This window comes from Tasmannia lanceolata, unplaced genomic scaffold (assembly GCF_043159265.1).
Source record: "Tasmannia lanceolata isolate RefF3 unplaced genomic scaffold, GAP_Taslan_0.1 ptg000012l, whole genome shotgun sequence".
In the NCBI taxonomy this organism is placed as follows: domain Eukaryota; kingdom Viridiplantae; phylum Streptophyta; class Magnoliopsida; order Canellales; family Winteraceae; genus Tasmannia; species Tasmannia lanceolata.
The window spans coordinates 3,159,176-3,176,640 of record NW_027518689.1 but is presented as its reverse complement, the minus strand read 5'-3'; the positions used below and the strand labels follow the sequence as shown (position 1 = coordinate 3,176,640).

The 17,465-nt window shown below is 38.9% G+C and overlaps 1 protein-coding gene across 1 annotated transcript; it reads right to left on the bottom strand.

Moving 5' to 3' along the window:
* Positions 1-13,571: 13,571 nt before the first annotated feature.
* LOC143887490 (uncharacterized) lies at positions 13,572-16,552 on the bottom strand. Its single transcript, XM_077391564.1, has 3 exons — positions 16,489-16,552; positions 16,280-16,378; positions 13,572-13,957 (listed from the first exon to the last, which is right to left on the bottom strand). The coding sequence occupies exons 1-3, from the start codon at positions 16,549-16,551 to the stop codon at positions 13,754-13,756; spliced, it is 366 nt and encodes a 121-aa protein (XP_077247679.1). The 5' UTR covers position 16,552; the 3' UTR covers positions 13,572-13,753.
* Between the last annotated feature and the right edge of the window lie 913 nt (positions 16,553-17,465).

Here is a 17,465-nt window from a genome sequence, read left to right as displayed (position 1 = left end):
GAGTGTTATAGACTCTTCGGGTAGTTGAGACTTTTTGAGTATAAATGATCTTTGTTGATTTAAGACTCTTTGAGTAGTTGAGATCCTTTGAGTATTACAGACTCTTCGGGTAGTTGAGACCTTTTTTTAGTATAAATGTTTTGCGTTAATTTGAGACTCTTTGAGTAGTTAAGGCCCTTTGAGTGTTACAGACTCTTCGGGTAGTTGAGACTTTTTGAGTATAAATGTTTTGCGTTAATTTGAGACTCTTTGAGTAGTTAAGCCCCTTTGAGTGTTACAGACTCTTCGGGTAGTTGAGGCTCTTTGAGTATAAAGATTTCTATGAAGCTCTCTGAGTGTTTGATTTGAGACTCTATGAGTGTTACATACTCTTTGAGTAATTTGATTTGATATTCTTTGAAGGGTTGATTTACGTCTGCATCGATAGTGGTCTGCTTTCTTTGAGGTAATTTCATTGGGTTCGTTTTCTTAAAAGCTTTATTTTAACAGAGTATGTTTGTGTTTGCTTTAATAGAGTCTTTGCGTATTGATTTAAATAGTTGAGTTGTGAGTATTAGAGAGAGGCCATCTCATTGAGATGTCGTGATTGCCGAGTTAAGGGTCGGTGAGAGGTCATCTCTCTTTTGCTTCTAGTCTTTCAGTCTCGTAGTGCTATTTTGTTGTTTTACCCTGATGAACATCATTTTAAAAACAAAAAAAAAAACTTGTTTTACTTTGTTTTCGGGCCGGCCAAAATGTGTCGTCTGTTCAGCTTTGCCATTCGTGTGTTACACACGCTTTGCCAAAGAGGGGCATCTGTAGACACCCCATTTTGACCGGACCCAAGTTCGCTATGCTTGGGCGAAATCCCGTTCAATCATTTCCGCCATGTTTCGCACTTTTCCGTTAAGTGTTGAGAGAGATTATTCCCAAGAATCCGAACAAGAGAGAATTTGGATCCGATTGATGGGCCCGTCTTGAGCATTTGTTTAGATTTGGATCAAACAGGGTGGCCCGCACATTGTTTTAGTGAAAAATGAGTTTTGAACCTACTTCGATCCAACACCTAAAGATGATCATCAAGAGAACGGTCAAGATCTCAGAGAAGTCGTTTTAACAACCAATTTTGTTTCGATCATCAGGTTGAGTTACTCGGATCAGCCCATTGAAATGATTTAGGAGGACACAACCTACTTAGGTAGGGGACCCATCAATTGGATGGTCTGGATCGTCATAGAGGAATGATTTAAGGGGGCACAACCAATTTACATTGCGACCCACCATTTGAACGGTCAAGATCATCAATTGTCGCCCATCAAATGGACGGTTCGGATCATCAAATGGGAGTGATTTAAAAATGGGGTAACATATTCACATTTTGATCTATTGGATGGTTTGGATCAGCCCATAGGATTGATTAGTGGAGCACAAATTAAATCACATCGCAGCCCACTATTTGAACGGTCAAGATCATCAATTGTCGCCCATCAAATGGACGGTTCGGATCATCAAATAGGAGTGATTTAAAAATGGGGTAACATATTCACATTTTGATCTATTGGATGGCTTGGATCAGCCCATAGGATTGATTAGCGGAGCACAAATTAAATCACATTGTCGCCCATCAAATGAACGGTTCCGATCATACTTTGGAGTGGGGCATATGATTTTATGCACAATTGGGAATTTGGTCACATATGGGACCCATTTGGGTTATCTTTTACCTACTCAAAAGAACTTTAAAAAACATGCATGGGGCCACACACATGTCAAAATTCAATGTCCACAATGGTGGCCACCTACCATGGAATATGTCCACAATGGTGGCCACCTACCATGGAATAAGTCCACAATGGTGGCCACCACCCTCCCATTCCTTTGCTATAAATGGTTCAATGAGGGTGAGTAAGAGGGAGGGGGGAACTCATTTCTCTTCTATCATGTGTTCTAACAAAGTTGCTATGAGGGGTTGAAAAGAAAAAAAAAGAAAAGAAACAAGAAAAGAAGAAAAAGAAACAAAAAAAGAAGCAAAAAGAGAAAGAAAGCGGAAGCGATCACACGGAGGCGGGATTTTCGAGTTTTTCGGCTCTCGGATTCGGCGAGGATTTCGATCACAGGTAGGTACACCGTTCTCGGAATTTTTTTAGAATTATTTGGTATATTTTCGGATTTTTGCATGATTTTTAACAAAGAAAACTAAACGATATACTAAACAGATTCCAAAAATAATGAAATTTCGTGGGAAAATAATATGATAATGATACATTCTACCATGAATTTGTGAGAATTTTTGGATTTTGTTTGGTATATAATTTTATGCTTTCTTTGAAAATCAGCAGATTTTGGGACAATTGTTACTGACGTCAAATCACAGATAAAATTCTCCAAATTTTTACAGTAGTCTTAAATTCTATACTTCTTGCTTCTGTAAAATTTTCAAGTGATTTGGATCTTGTTTCATATGAGCTGTAGTGTTAATTCATAATCTGGTTTGAAATTTGAAAAATTCGAAACTGATAGTAAATAGTTTTCTAAATTCATGAAAATCTCACAGTATGCTATTTTCACTTATCTCTTACTACTGTAGAAATTTCATGGAATTTAGATATCTATTTCTAGTAGTTTATGTGTTATTTTTGCAATCTGGTCAATTAATTTTTAAATCCATATTAAATATGAGTTTAATGTAAAAATCTGTAAAAATCTTCCAGTAAGTTACATCTCATCATATCTTGTTGGTGGAGAAGTTTCAACTCATTTCGAGTTCGTTTGCAACAACTTCACTTGTAAAATCACTCATATGATTAAAATTGATAAAATTCATTGAAAATCCGAAATTAATTGAAAATCATCTTAAAATCTTTAAAGGACCTTAAATTCTGTCACATCTTAATTCCTTAAGAAGGTCTGCTTTGCCTCATTTGTAGAATCCTCTCTGAGGTTGCACCTCAATTTGTGCCTCTGTTAATTAGAGACCAATTTGGTCAATTAGTTGTCTTAGCCTTGCTTCCCCCTTGCAAGGGCAATGATAAGGTTACTTGGAGCCCATCTTTGTGTTTGTTTGGGAGACCCGCCCGGTCTCATTCTCTCGTTAGTCCTCTTTGTGCGCCGTTTGGTTTTGGGAGAACACCATACTCGGCTTGGCTTCATACCCCTACCCTTATGGGTATTGGGTTGCACATTTGTTGCACCCTAGGGCTAGGTAGCTGTCCGGCCCGGCTGGGTGTTTTACCTCTGCCAAATGTTCAAATTCGTGTTTCCTTTTCTCTTAGAGAGTCTTTGACTCATTTATCTTTAGTTGGTGTTAGTGGAGTCTTTGACTCATGTTTCCATTTCTTTTATAGAGTCTTTGACTCATCTATCCTTTAGTGGGTGTTAGTGGAGTCTCTGACTCGTGTTTCCTTTTCTTTTAGAGAGTCTTTGATTCACTTCGTTTTCTTAGTAGGTATTATTAGAGAGTCTTTGACTCATTCGTTCTTTTGTGGTATTACTAGGGAGTCTTTGACTCATTGGTTCTTCTGTTGGCGTTTTTTGGGAGTCTTTGACTCATTCCTCCTCTAAGTTGTAGTATTAGAGAGTCTCTGACTCATCTGTTCCCCTCTTTAGTGTTGTTAGTTCGGAGTTTCTCCTTTAGAGTTGTTGATTACTTCGCTTTTGATTAGAGGCTAACTCAGTCTTATTAGAGCTTTGCTTGCTTGGGATCTTGGATCGTTTTCTCTCTTCTTGGGACGCTATCTTTCTTGTTGTGGTTTGTCTCTTTGAGACGCTAATTGCTTATTCGGGGTTTCCCCTTTTGCTTTAGGGCTTTGCCCTAGTTTGTGGTATTACTTGCGTGTTCCCTTTAAGATTAAAAATATTTTAAGGTCCTGAGCATTGGAAAAGCTTTAAAATCCAAAAACATTAGAAATTTAAAACTCAAAAACATTTGAAAACTTTAAAAATATCAAAAACATTTGAAAATATAAAAAAACCTTAAAAAATCTGAAGTGTGAGTGTTTCTTTTAGAAGCGTAGTTTGAGAGTTCGTTTCGAACTACGTTGGCTTGATCCTCTTCCGAGGTACGTAGTGCAGCTTGGGATTTACATCCCAAGTCCAGCCAAACCTTTTTGTAAATAACTATTTTAAACCTTCTTAAAAAACCTTTAAAATCTTGTTTTCAAAAGATCTTCTTCTAGAGTTAGGAGTTTCTCCTAGATAGAGAGTTTTAGAGTTAGGGTTTTTCTTTTGATAGGTTATTTGATTGTTTGTTTGTTGTGTACTTGTTTTAGAGTTAGGGGTCTGTCCTAGAGTTATAGGAGCGCCTCCGTCCGGTCAGTCGGCGATCCACATCGCCGAGTGATGACTAGAGTATGATACGCTAGTCCACCCTTGGTTTTCCTTAAGAAATACAGCCTAGTCACACATAGGTTGTAAGAACCACCTGCATAAGCGTAGGGCTAATCTGCATTTAGTTAGGGCATATAGGGTGTCCTAAAATTCACAATTCACTGGAATTTAAATAATCGTACAATAAACTTTAATAATTGGTCCGGTCTTTTAGATCGAGTTTAGGATAGAGGGCTAGGTGTCTTAGGCATCATAACTTAGAATAGGCGCGAAGAACTACGTTGCCTTGATTCTCGTGGAGGCGGGGATACGTAGGCTTCTTTGGATGAATACCAGATCATCTGAGGACTCGGGCTAATCACTTTTAAAACTGTTGAAACAATCAAATCACTTAGGATTTTCCATGAAATTAGAATTTTAGGAGAACTTTCACTTAGATTGAATCCAAACCAATTAAGAAATCAAGATACACATTTAGGATTCACATTGAAATTAGATCATAGGATGCATGTCACATAGATAGCACATTAACAGAGAGTTGAATGAGCCATTAAAAATGAATTTAAAAGAGTTAACTTTTGGAATTGAAGACCGATTATCGGGCAGGAATGGTGCATGTGGTGGATAAATCCCCATACCTTCCATTCTTGTAACCAGGTAGCGAGTCTAGATTTCTGGTTAATTATGGGTCCTAGATCCCACATCTAGGTGGCGACTCTGTCAGTCTTTTTTGTGTGGAATTCGGATTGCCTTAGTGATCCCAAGTTCACATAAAAGATGAATTAAAATTAATAATAAAAGGCACACGCCAATCGCGTGGGTACGAGAGACCAAGAGATAGTGCGTGGCGGCTCTCGCGCCACCACCCCTCTCGCGGGATCGGGTCCCACACCCACCAGAGAAGATTCGAAGAGATAGAGAAACAATCACTACACAGGGAGGATCTTGGAATCCAGGTAGTGTCAACGAGACTTACTTTGATATCTTTCTAAACTAGGGGCATTAAAATTGAGTAATCCGAAGGAGGGTAGTAACCACGATGGAAATACCGATGGAGGAAATTAGTGCCTCTTGACATGGTTTTCGAGATTACTCTGAGAGCGGCTAGCCATACCATAAAAAACTAATACATCTGATCTAAGGGTGAATCAAAAGGGAGTCAAGTCCCTTGAATCGTATAAATCTTCTTTGATCGAGTCATGAGAAGTCTATTCCTCATTCTTATCCATTTTTCTCTCACGGTCTAAAATTGTCTGGCGGTGGAAGAGCGAGAGTACACCTTCCAAAATGCGAAGAAAATTCAAAGTGAATCCTGGCTGGGAATCAAAGAAGGGGCAACAGACATCTTGTTTAGACCTGCCAAAGACATCAAGGCCTCAAACAGTGAACAGCGACAGAAGCAATTCTCAGACCCAGCCATTGTAGAGATTGTTCTTCTTATTTCAAAGAAAGAACCTATGCAGATCTAAATTTTCCTTACCTATCTTGGTTCTGTTTTCTTAAGACTCTTGTCATGGAATCACAACATACTAGGGGCATCTTTTATGATGCAGCACAAAAGGCAATCAGTGCAATTATCTTCAGTAAGTTGAGATAAGAGAGGTACGAGTATATCTCGAACTAAACCTCTAAACTCCTCAGAGGAGTCCACTCTCCTGAAGAGTCAACTTCCCAAGAAAATCAGTTTCCCCAGCGGAGTCTAGAATTTACTCCCACAGCCTTCAATCCCCAGCAGAATACAGTTCTCTGGGTACAAAAAAAGGCGATTGGTACCCAAATCCCAGCAAGTAATCTGAGTCCGGTTCTCAGCAAAGAACTTACACTCCCATTGTTCTCGGCAAGAGGTAACTATTCCATCGAGAGTCTGTCTCGTCCTTCAATTGAGAGTCTGTCTCTGAAATTCCAAGGGTGGTCCCTAGTATGGCAACTTATGAGGAGGGAAAAAAATTAGGTTCCTAACAAGTTTTAATTCTTTGAAAACTCACACCCAATTTTAGAAGATTAAGAGATCAACAATGAAATTCAAGCACACAAGTTAAATCTAAAGGTGCAAAAATAAAGAGCAAGAGTTTAAGAGAGAGTGCACCCGAGATTTAAAGTGGTTTGGTCCTCAAAACGCGAGACCTACTCCACTCCACCAACCAAACCCGTTGATGGCTTCACTATGTGATCTTCTTAACTTCGGCGAAAATCAATGCCGATTACAATTCCAACCGCCTTTAACCTTGGTGGCGATCTTCACCACGGAGAGTGGGCTACGCTTCTACGAACAGTCGCCCAATACAAGTTCTTGAATAAGAAAGAAGGAAATAAAAAAATCCCTCACAAGGGTTTACAACTTTGAATAAGATGTACAAATTGAGCCTATGATCCAAATCCTAATCTTAGAGGATGAGAGGCATAAACAAGCTTTGATTCACTCTTGGAATATTCAAGTAGAGTTTTAAAGTGTTAGGATTGATATTTAGAATGTTTGGAATGCCCATATTTATAGAAAAAACCCAAATATGACCGTTTAGGGGCATTGTGGTAATTCCTGCAAAAATTTCCAACGGCTATAAATCAGACCGTTATAGTGTTCTCGGAGTTCCGAGAAATTCTCGGAGTTCCGAGAAACAATCTCGGAGTTCCAGGAATACAAATAGAATTGAAAAAAAGCTACTGGACCATTTCTCGGAGCTCCGAGGAATGTCTCGGAGTTCCGAGCTCGGAGCTCCGAGAATTCTCTCGGAGTTCCGAGAAGCCTATGACAAGCAGATTTTCAATTCTTGTTTCTTGGGCTTCCAACTCTACACTAAGTTGGGATTGCTATGAGGGTTCCAAGGTGTTGGAACTCCACAAAGACAATCTCTTATACATTTATGGTGTGTAAGATTTAACTAATTTATGCCTATTAAAATCTAAAACTAAGATTGGATCTTATACAATCTAAATTGACTTCGATCTTCAATGCGATTCTTCAAGTCTTCAATCGTCTTGGATCTCCGATGTATTTTGGCCTTCCGAATGTGGTCCAATGAGATCTTCTTGGCCTCAATCCAAGCTATGTTGTCTTAACACCAATGTGATTTACAACTTAGAACATCAAACACATTAGTGATCATAAATCACTTGTGTATTGGAATCATCAAAATAAGATGAGAATGCCAAGGTGGAAACCATTGGACTTACAATCTCCCCCTTTTTGATGATGACAAGCACAAGAGATTTTTTAATAAAAAGCACATTTATTTCCTTACACTAGAATTCTCTCCCCCTTTGGCATCAATCATAAAGATTGGGGTAAAAGAGAAACAAAGGGATGAAATGTGCAATTTAAAACTCCCCCTTTTTCAAGGAAAAAGACAAACCTAGAACTCCCCCTATTTGGAAAACAAATTCAATACAAGAGGGGGGGTTAAATTAACCATAAAAAGATATTCAAAATTAAGCAAAAGCCCCTAATCTAAGCACATATGAAGATGATCATATGGGGGCTTTGGGAACCCAAGATTTCTTGGTTCCACCACAATCCCTAATCTTAGATGCATATTAGCATTGGTAATGACCATTTATTCCACAATAATGGCATCTAACATGAGGGTTGGATAAGCTAGTCCTATCATAAAATGCATGATTAGGTCTATGACTAGCCTTCTTCAAGATTATGTCAATAATTTGGTCACCATTTTGGAATCCATGGAGACATAATCTTAACCTTTCATTTTCATTATGAAGATGGGTTATTTGATTTAGAAAATCATTAGTTTCATCTTCATAAGATTTGGAAGAGCTTGCCACATTTTGAAGTTGGCAAGTTTTCTCATCCAAATAACCCTTAAGGGTTTTAATCTCAAGTTTAAAATTTTCAATTTGAGCTTGAGATTTTGATATGGAAGAAGATGATTCATTTTTCAAAACATCAAGTTCATTTTCTAATATAGAAATAGATTTTTTAAGAACTTTATTTTTTGAAATTTGAGAATGCAAGGTTGAGCACAATTCATCATAAGATATTTTTTCACTATCACTACTTGATGAATAACTAGAGGGGTTAGAATTTACCTCAACTTCATGGGAGAGTACCATGAGGCAAAGATCATCTTTTTTATCTTCCCCTTCGCTTGAACTCTTGCCCGACATGCTTAACGCATCCCAACCGGCGGCAAGAGCCTTATGCTTCTTCCAATCCTTCTTCTTACCCTTGTACTTCGAGGATGATGAGTTGAGAAGAGGGCATTCCGGTCTTTTGTGTCCGGCCTTCTTACAATTGTAACACCTTATAACTCCTTCAACATCACTTTCTTCTTTCTTCTTCTTTTTATCCTTTTTATGCTTCTTTCTCCATAAGCTTTTAAATTTTCTTAAGGCTTCTTCTTCATCACTATCCGCCTCACTTGAGGATGATGAGTCCGCTTTTATCTTGGAGACCTTTAGAGCTAGAGATCGACTTTCTTTTTCTTTCTCTTTTGGCTTCTTCTCCTCTTGTCAGCTAGTGAGGAGCATCTCATGGGTGATGAGAGATCCTACGAGCTCTTCCATAGTTAGCGCCTTGAGATCCTTTGATTCTTGAATGGCGGTGACTTTTGGATCCCAATGTGGAGGAAGTGACCTAAGCAACTTACTTACAAGCTCATCAGTAGGATAAGATTTACCAAGATTAGCTAATTCATTAGAAATTTTAGAAAATCGGGTATACATTTCGGAAATACTTTCATTTTGACCCATTCTAAACATTTCATATTTGCTCTTTAACAAGTTTATTTTGGAATCCTTAACTTGTGATGTTCCCTCATGGGTAACGGCAAGTGTATCCCAAATAACTTTGGCGGAATAAAAAAGAGCTACTCGATTAAACTCCTCCGTAGATAGGGCGCAAAACAAAGAATTTATAGCTTTGTAATTTAAATTTGCATGCCTTTTCTCTACGACATTCCATTCTTCAAATGGTTTGGAAGGCAACATGTATCCATTTTCAACAATGTGCCAAAGTTCCACATCTATCGAAAGAAGATAGATGTGCATCCTCGTCTTCCAATGTCCATAGTTGGACCCATCAAAGAAGGGAGGTCTAGTTGTGGAATGGCCCTCCGGAAGTCCGGTTCCATTTGTATTTGCCATTTCACAAATAGAAAGTTGCCGAAGATCTTATGATCTTTCCCTTGTTGAAATTTTTAAAAGAATTACCAAAGATTAAGTAAAGAAAATCTTTTAAGAGCCAAGGCTCTGATACCAAGTGAAATTCCAAGGGTGGTCCCTAGTATGGCAACTTATGAGGAGGGAAAAAAATTAGGTTCCTAACAAGTTTTAACTCTTTAAAAACTCAAACCCAATTTTAGAAGATTAAGAGATCAACAATGAAATTCAAGCACACAAGTTAAATCTAAAGGTGCAAAAATAAAGAGCAAGAGTTTAAGAGAGAGTGCACCCGAGATTTAAAGTGGTTCGGTCCTCAAAACGCGAGTCCTACTCCACTCCACCAACCAAACCCGTTGATGGCGTCACTATGTGATCTTCTTAACTTCGGCGAAGATCAATGCCGATTACAATTCCAACCGCCTTTAACCTTGGTGGCGATCTTCACCACGAAGAGTGGGCTACGCTTCTCCGAACAGTCGCCCAATACAAGTTCTTGAATAAGAAAGAAGGAAACAAAAAAATCCCTCACAAGGGTTTACAACTTTGAATAAGATGTACAAATTGAGCCTATGATTCAAATCCTAATCTTAGAGGATGAGAGGCATAAACAAGCTTTGATTCACTCTTGGGAAATTCAAGTAGAGTTTTAGAGTGTTAGGATTGATATTTAGAATGTTTGGAATGCCCATATTTATAGAAAAAATCCAAATATGACCGTTCAAGGGCATTGTGGTAATTCCTGCAAAAATTCCCAACAGCTATAAATCAAACTGCTATAGTGTTCTCGGAGTTCTGAGAAACAATCTCGGAGTTCCGAGAATATTTCTCGGAGTTCCGAGAAACAATCTCGGAGTTCCGGGAATACAAACAGAATTGAAAAAAAAAGCTACTAAACCATTTCTCGGAGCTCCGAGGAATGTCTCGGAGTTCCAAGCTCGGAGCTCCGAGAATTCTCTCGGAGTTCCGAGAAGCCTATGACAAGCAGATTTTCAATTCTTGTTTCTTGGGCTTCCAACTCTACACTAAGTTGGGATTGCTATGAGGGTTCCAAGGTGTTGAAACTCCACAAAGACAATCTCTTATACATTTAGGGTGTGTGAGATTTAACTAATTTATGCCTCTTAAAATCTAAAACTAAGATTGGATCTTATACAATCTAAATTGACTTCGATCTTCAATGCGATTCTTCAAGTCTTCAATCGTCTTGGATCTCCGATGTATTTTGGCCTTCCGAATGTGGTCCAATGAGATCTTCTTGGCCTCAATCCAAGCTATGTTGTCTTAGCGCCAATGTGATCTACAACTTAGACAATCAAACACATTAGTGATCATAAATCACTTGTGTATTGGAATCATCAAAATAAGATGGGAATGCCAAGGTGGAAACCATTGTGCTTACAGTCTCATTATTCCATTGAGAGTCTGTCTCACCGTTTCATTGAGTTTTGACTCATTCGCAGTCTAGCTCGTATCTTCGACCTGTTGGTTCATTTGCAACTAGGTCAATCCTTTGAGCCTTTGACTCATTCGCAGTCTAGCTCGTATCTTCGACCTTTTTGTTCATTTGCAACTAGGTCAATCCTTTGAGCCTTTGACTCATTCACAATCTAGCTCGTATCTTCAACCTTTTGGTTCATTTCCAACCAGGTCAATCCTTTGAGCCATTGACTCATTCACAGTCTCGCTCAGATCCTCGACCTTCCGGTTCATTCGCAACCAGGTCAATCCTTTGAGCCTTTGACTCATTCGCAGTTTAGCTCATATCTTCGACCTTTCGGTTCATTCGCAATCAGGTCAATCCTTTGAGAGTCTGTCTCATCATACCACCGAGAGTCTGTCTCATTATCCCATTGAGAATCTGTCTCACCATTTCATTGAGAGTCTGTCTCATTATTATATTGAAAGTTTGTCTCACCATTTCATTGAGTTTTTTACTCCTTCGCAGTGTAGCTCATATCCTCTACCTTTCGGTTCATTCGCAACCAGGTCAATCCTTAGAGCCTTCAACTCATTCGCAGTCTCGCTCATATCCTTGACCTTACAGTTCACTCGCTACCGGGTCAATCCTTTGAGTTTTTGACTCATTCGCAGTCAAGCTGGTGTTCCCGATCTTTTGGTTAACCTGTAACCGAATCAATCCTTTAACTTCTGATTCTGTCAGGCTATGACCTTTCTGGTTCATTCGCAACCAAGTCATCATTCCGACCTTTTCGGTTCATTAGCAACAGGGTCGATCTCAGAGCTTTTTAACTCCTTTGAAGTCAAACTTTCGGTTACTCTGTAACCGAGTCAATCCTTTAACTTCTGATTCTGTCAGGCTATTATTTCTTTGGTTCATTCGCAACCAAATCAACATTTTTCTCCTGACTCATTCGCATTCAGGTTAATACCTTTCACTATCCTGCTCATTCGCAGTCAAGGGAAGTTTACAAATACTCAGCTATTCAAACAAAATCCCATTTGACATCTGGTCAAATTCATATCAAAAGCACTCAGCCTTTGGCTCATTCGCAGCCATGCCAAAATCTTAGGCTTTTGGCTCATTCGTAGTCTGGTCTGCTTTCTAATTTCTTGACTCATTCGCAGTCAAGTTAATCTCTTTGACTTTGGTTCGTTCGCAACCAAGTCATCATTCTGGCCTTTTTGGTTCATTCGCAACCGGGCCAAAATTTTAGACTCTTTGGCTCATCCGCTGCCAAGTTTCTCGTCGATTTCTTGATTCATTCGTAATTAAGGTAATCTCCCTGACTTCGACTCATTCGCAGTCGAGTCAATTTTCCAATTCTTAGCTCATTCGCAGCTGAAATCAAATTCTAGCTATTTTTTGTTCATTCGCAACCAGGCAAAAATCTTAGACTCTTCGGCTCATTCGCTGCCCCGTCTCTGACTCACTCGCAGTTAAGTTAGTTTTCCAATTCTTAGGTCATCCGCAGCTAAAATCCAATTCCTAACTTTCTGGTTCATTCGCAACCAAGTCATTATTCTGGTCTCATAGTTCATTCGCAACTAAGCCAATATTCCCGACTCTGACTCCTTAGCAGTCAAGTAAATCCCTTGCTTTCTAGTTCATTCACTACCAAGCAAAATTCTCAACTTTTTGACTCGTTCGCAGTCAAGTCGATTGCTCGGCCTTATGGGTCATTCGTAACCAGGCCAGTTCCTGATTCTTCGACTCATTCGCAGTCAAGTTATCCAATCTACTGGTTCATTCACAACCAAGCTAACATCTCTGATTCTTTGACCACTTCGCAGTCAAGTCAATTCCCCGGCTTCTGGTTCAGTCGCAACCAAGCCAATACTCTTCCCGGCTCTCTTGTAGCCAAATCAATCTTTTAACCTTGACTCGCTTGCAGTTAACCCATTTCTCTTCAATTTCCAGCTCGTTCGCAGCCAAAGCAATGCTTTCGATATGCTTAGCACATTTGTAGCCAAATCAATCCTGTCGATACCTTTTGCAAGGGATGCCAGAGCAACACCATCTATAACCCTTTCATTTGAACTGCTTTCATTACACCCTTTCGTTTCATCTGGAATCTAGGGCGGTCAAAATGTGACGTCTTTTCAGCTTTGGCATTAGTGCGACAAGCGCACTCTGCCAAAGAGGGGCATCTGTAGACACCCCATTTTGACCGAATCCTAATTCCCGAGAGCGAATAAAATCCCGAAACCCGAACCCCAAGAAATTTAACCCGAGTCGTACCCCTATCCTTATTATTTCAAAATCAATGAAAAGGGGTGTAAAGTATCTATGAAAGGAGTGCCCGATTCTTTCTATTCAAGAGAAAAGGAGGGCGAGCTATCAAAATGAGTGGTGCAATTGTCAAAGCATAGTGGTGCAAGTAACATTTATCTTGTTACAAAGGAGGGGTGAGTTATCTATTGTGGAGTTATCCAAAGGAGGAAATGGGCATAACACACTATCTCTAATAGCACAAAAGGGAGTGTATTATCTAAAAGAAGATTGTTCAGAGGGAGAAATGGTCAAGCAAATATGTCATTGTTTTTTTTCTCTACCCATTTTCTACCCAAGCAACTATGTCATTGTCTTTGGGCTTAAGTCCAAGGTTTTCAAACACAATTTTGGGTGGTTTTCAAAGATGTAAAATGTTATCTATAAAAACCATTTAAAAAACCTTTTGAAAGTGCATTTTAATATAAAATCAAGATGACTCCATATACATTGTAAAAGTAAGAACCTTGAGTCTTCTTGGAATGTCTTGGCTCCTTTGCTCTTTCTTGGACTTCTTTGGCTTGAGTGAACATCTTGACCTTGTCTTGGCTCTTGTGACTTGTCCTCCAATCTTCAATGCATGTTGAGGTACATGAGGTGTCACCATGGCATGTTCAACTCCAACCTCCTTCTTCTCGACACTTGCTTAGGAACTTGTGGGATCTTCATGTTGAGCTTCTTGACTTGTTCATCTCCAAATGGTGATGACTCCAATGTAGGTGCAAGCTCTTTGTTCCTTTGTCTCTTGATCCACAAGCCATGTGTTGTGAGGAGTTGTGTAATGACGATTATGACATGAAATTCCTGTATACAACATAACACCTCAAAGTAAGACATCAGTCCATAAATGCTAATCAATTTGGTTTGCTAGCATCAAAACAAGAAGGTAGGGTGAATGATTAACCCATGGAAACCCTTGGGCTTACAGGAAGGCCCAGAGGGATTGTCATGTGCACTTCTTCATTTACATCTCCACGCAAAAGGCATTATGAGCGTTCAACTAGTGGACAAGCCAGTGTCGAACAATAGCAATAGCAAGAAGGCAATGAACTGTAACTAATTTCACGACATGGGAAAAGGTTTCATGGTAATCGAGCCCCTCAATTTGTGTGAATCCTTTGGCCATATTCGGATCTTTAGTCGCTCAATAGAACCATCAGCATTGTACTTGATTTTATAAATGCACCTACAACCTACTGCTCATTTGTTTGGGGGTAATTGCATGAGAGTCCATGTACCATTTTGTTCAAGGACACCAATTTCAAAAGCCATGAATTCTCTCCACTCTACAATTTTCACACCTTGAGAAAATGATGTAGGCTTAACCAAGGAGTTGAGAGCTACAAGAAAAGCTTTATGGGATTCTGAGAGCTTTTGATAAGAAAGAAATTTATGCAAGGGGTAGGGTGTACCTGATCGAGGAGGAAAATATTGCACCATGACTAGTGCTCCTGTAATGACAGAGCAATAATATCTTTCTAGTATCGTAGCGGGTGATGAGTGTGAGGTGGTAAAGTGGTGACAGGATCATCTAGGATAGTATTGGAAGGAGATGAAGGCGATGTTGGCGGGCTAGTGGGAACATTAACGAGAGATGTGAGCGGACTAGTGATAGGGAAGTCAATACTTTCAGGATAATCGATGATAGGAATAGGTAAAACAAGAAGTGGCTGAAGGGTGCATGCTAACATCTTTGAAAGGAAATACAAATTCGTGAAAAATGACATTATGAGAAGTATAAATCGTTTTAGTGGTAATGTCATAATTTTTTCACCCTTTTGTTCGTAAGGGTAACTAACAAAAAATGCCTAGTGTAGCACGAGCATCAAACTTGTACTTTTGTGGATTAACATAATGAGAAAAACATAGACATTCAAAAATATGGAGATGAGAATAGGAGGGCCTTTGATTAATTAAGTAGTACTTCATGAGGTGCTTTTCCAAAAAGAATAGGTGTGAGAAATTTATTAATAAGGTAGGCAACAATTAAAACACATTCTCTCCAAAAGGATAAGGAAAGGTTAGCTTGAAAACGTAAGGCACGCATGACTGGTGCCTACGTTTTATTTTCTTTTTTCTTGTCAGGTAAGCTAGGTTTGGCGCGGACCCCTACTGGTTTATTAGAGAAAGATAAAAATGATACATTAGGAACAATATACCATCCCTAACTTGGATCACATGGGGAGAACCAAAACTTGAAATAGGCCAATACAGAGCACTAAACCTAGGAGATCGAGCTAGTCAATAACCTTAAGTTGCATAATCAGCAAGTTTGGTGGGAACATATTGGATTCTTTGAGAGTGTCTCGTACGAGGAATGCAGGAGCATTCCTTCTTTCGAACCGTCTGGCATAGTTCACCATCGGAGTTAGGTTTTGAAGATGTATAAGAATCGCTTTTCGAATTTGCTTGATCCCATTTATCTAAGGAGAAACTATGTCTTTGGAGAAACTCAGTCACATTGTCAGTTCGAATTTTTTGAACTTAGCCATGATAGTAAGTTCTAACTAATGCAAAGAAAGCTTGTAAGTGGGTCTTAGCATCACATTTATGCTTTAATAATTACAACTAATTATATCGACTAAAATCATCAATAATAGTAAAAAATAATCTACCCAAGAAAATGCAGGCACGGAAAAGGAATCCCAAATATCATAGTGTATCAATTGAAAAGGAGCAATAGAGTGGATTAAACATTTAGAAAAAGTAAGCGGCATTCTTTAGCTATTGGACAAAACTCAAAAATAATATTATTTGAACCATAAGGTGATGGTTCAGATGTAGCCAAGGTTTTAAATTTTGGTTTCGGCCGAAATTTCGGGGGTAACCGAAACCGAATTTTTTGCCGAAATTCGGTAAAGGCGCTTCAAATGTCATTTTGGGCTGAAATTACCAAAATTTTGGCCTGAAATTCGGTAAATGAATAAAAAATTAATATTTTTTCCAAATTTTCCAAATTTCGCAGAAATTTCGACCGAAATTTGTTAAGTTTCCGCCATTTTGGTTTCAGTACGTTTCGATGTTGGTCTCGACCGAAATCTCTGTCCGAAATTTGGATTTCGGTCGAAATTTAAAACCATGGATGTAGCTAAAGAATGCAATGTAAAAGATGAAGGTTGCCACAACCTCTAATGCCAAATGTTGAATGATGGTTTGATGCAGTAAGACCGTTGGACCTTGAAAGTAATAGAGATCATCACCAACACTACCCATGCCAATCTTGTCCTAGCAAACACAATGATCATAAAAGAAATTAACAAAATAATTATGTAATTTTATAAGCTAAGAAACTGATAAAAGGTTGAACTTAAAGGATGGAACATGAAAGACATTACCAAGTTGAAGTTTAGGGGAAAGAGAGACAAGACCAATATGCGTAATGAGTACTTGCGCACCATTTGGTAATTGGACTTTATATATAGTAGAATTAGAAGAAATGAATTGAAACAAGTTAGATGAAGAACACATATGATTAGTGGCACCGGTATCAATTATCCAAAGATTCAGAAAGTTAGGAGGGCAAGCAATACCTGCAAAATTAGCCATTACATTGGAACTATCTTTGGCGAGGAGTTCTAAGATGCTTTGGTACTAGTTGGCAAAACAAATTCAATCTCATAAATAAATGTGAAATAGTTTTCAATAAAAAATAAGACTTTCTACACACTGAGAAAGAGAATATTTGAGATAAGTAAAACTTGAATATATATTTTTTATTTGAGGAAGCCAAGGAAGTTCGTAAGATTTTCACTTATTTTAGATGGAATCTTTTGGATAAAGAGAATTTATATTTTATGCATAAGGATACACTAGGTGGAGGCCTAATCGAGATGCTGGTCAAGAGCATTGGTTGATTGGTCGTGAGGAGAATCAAAGAGGAAGGTTGTTTGATAGGGGACCTGGAAAGGCAGGTCAATATCCAGGGTCAGCTGATAGGGGATGCAATGTTATCATTGCAAGGAATACAGCCACATTAAGCGGTATTGTCCAAAGTGAACTGACCAGTCGAACAATGGTGCTACAAATGCGGTGGTGGCGGTAACGAATGAGCAGAGCGAAGAGGTTGGAGATGTTCTCACAATCTCAATAGGTAATCACACTTCTCATTATGAGTTTCTAGATTCATGATGCTATGTTCATGTATGCTCCAGGAGAGAATATTTTGATACGTTTCAAGAGACAATGATAGGTGTTGTGTCCTTGAGTGACGGGTCTTCATGTGACGTCATGGGAGTTGGAACCGTGAAATCAAGATGTTCGATAAAGTGATTCATACTGTGGGTGATGTGGCGTGTGTTCTAATGATAAGGAA

Coding starts and splice junctions, on each gene's coding strand:
- LOC143887490 (XM_077391564.1), bottom strand. CDS start 16,551: ATGGTGCGCAAGTACTCATTACGCATATTGGTCTTGTCTCTCTTTCCC. Junction 16,379..16,488: donor TTCCCCTAAACTTCAACTTG/GTAATGTCTTTC, acceptor TGTGTTTGCTAG/GACAAGATTGGCATGGGTAG. Junction 13,958..16,279: donor TTCAACATTTGGCATTAGAG/GTTGTGGCAACC, acceptor TGTTGTATACAG/GAATTTCATGTCATAATCGT.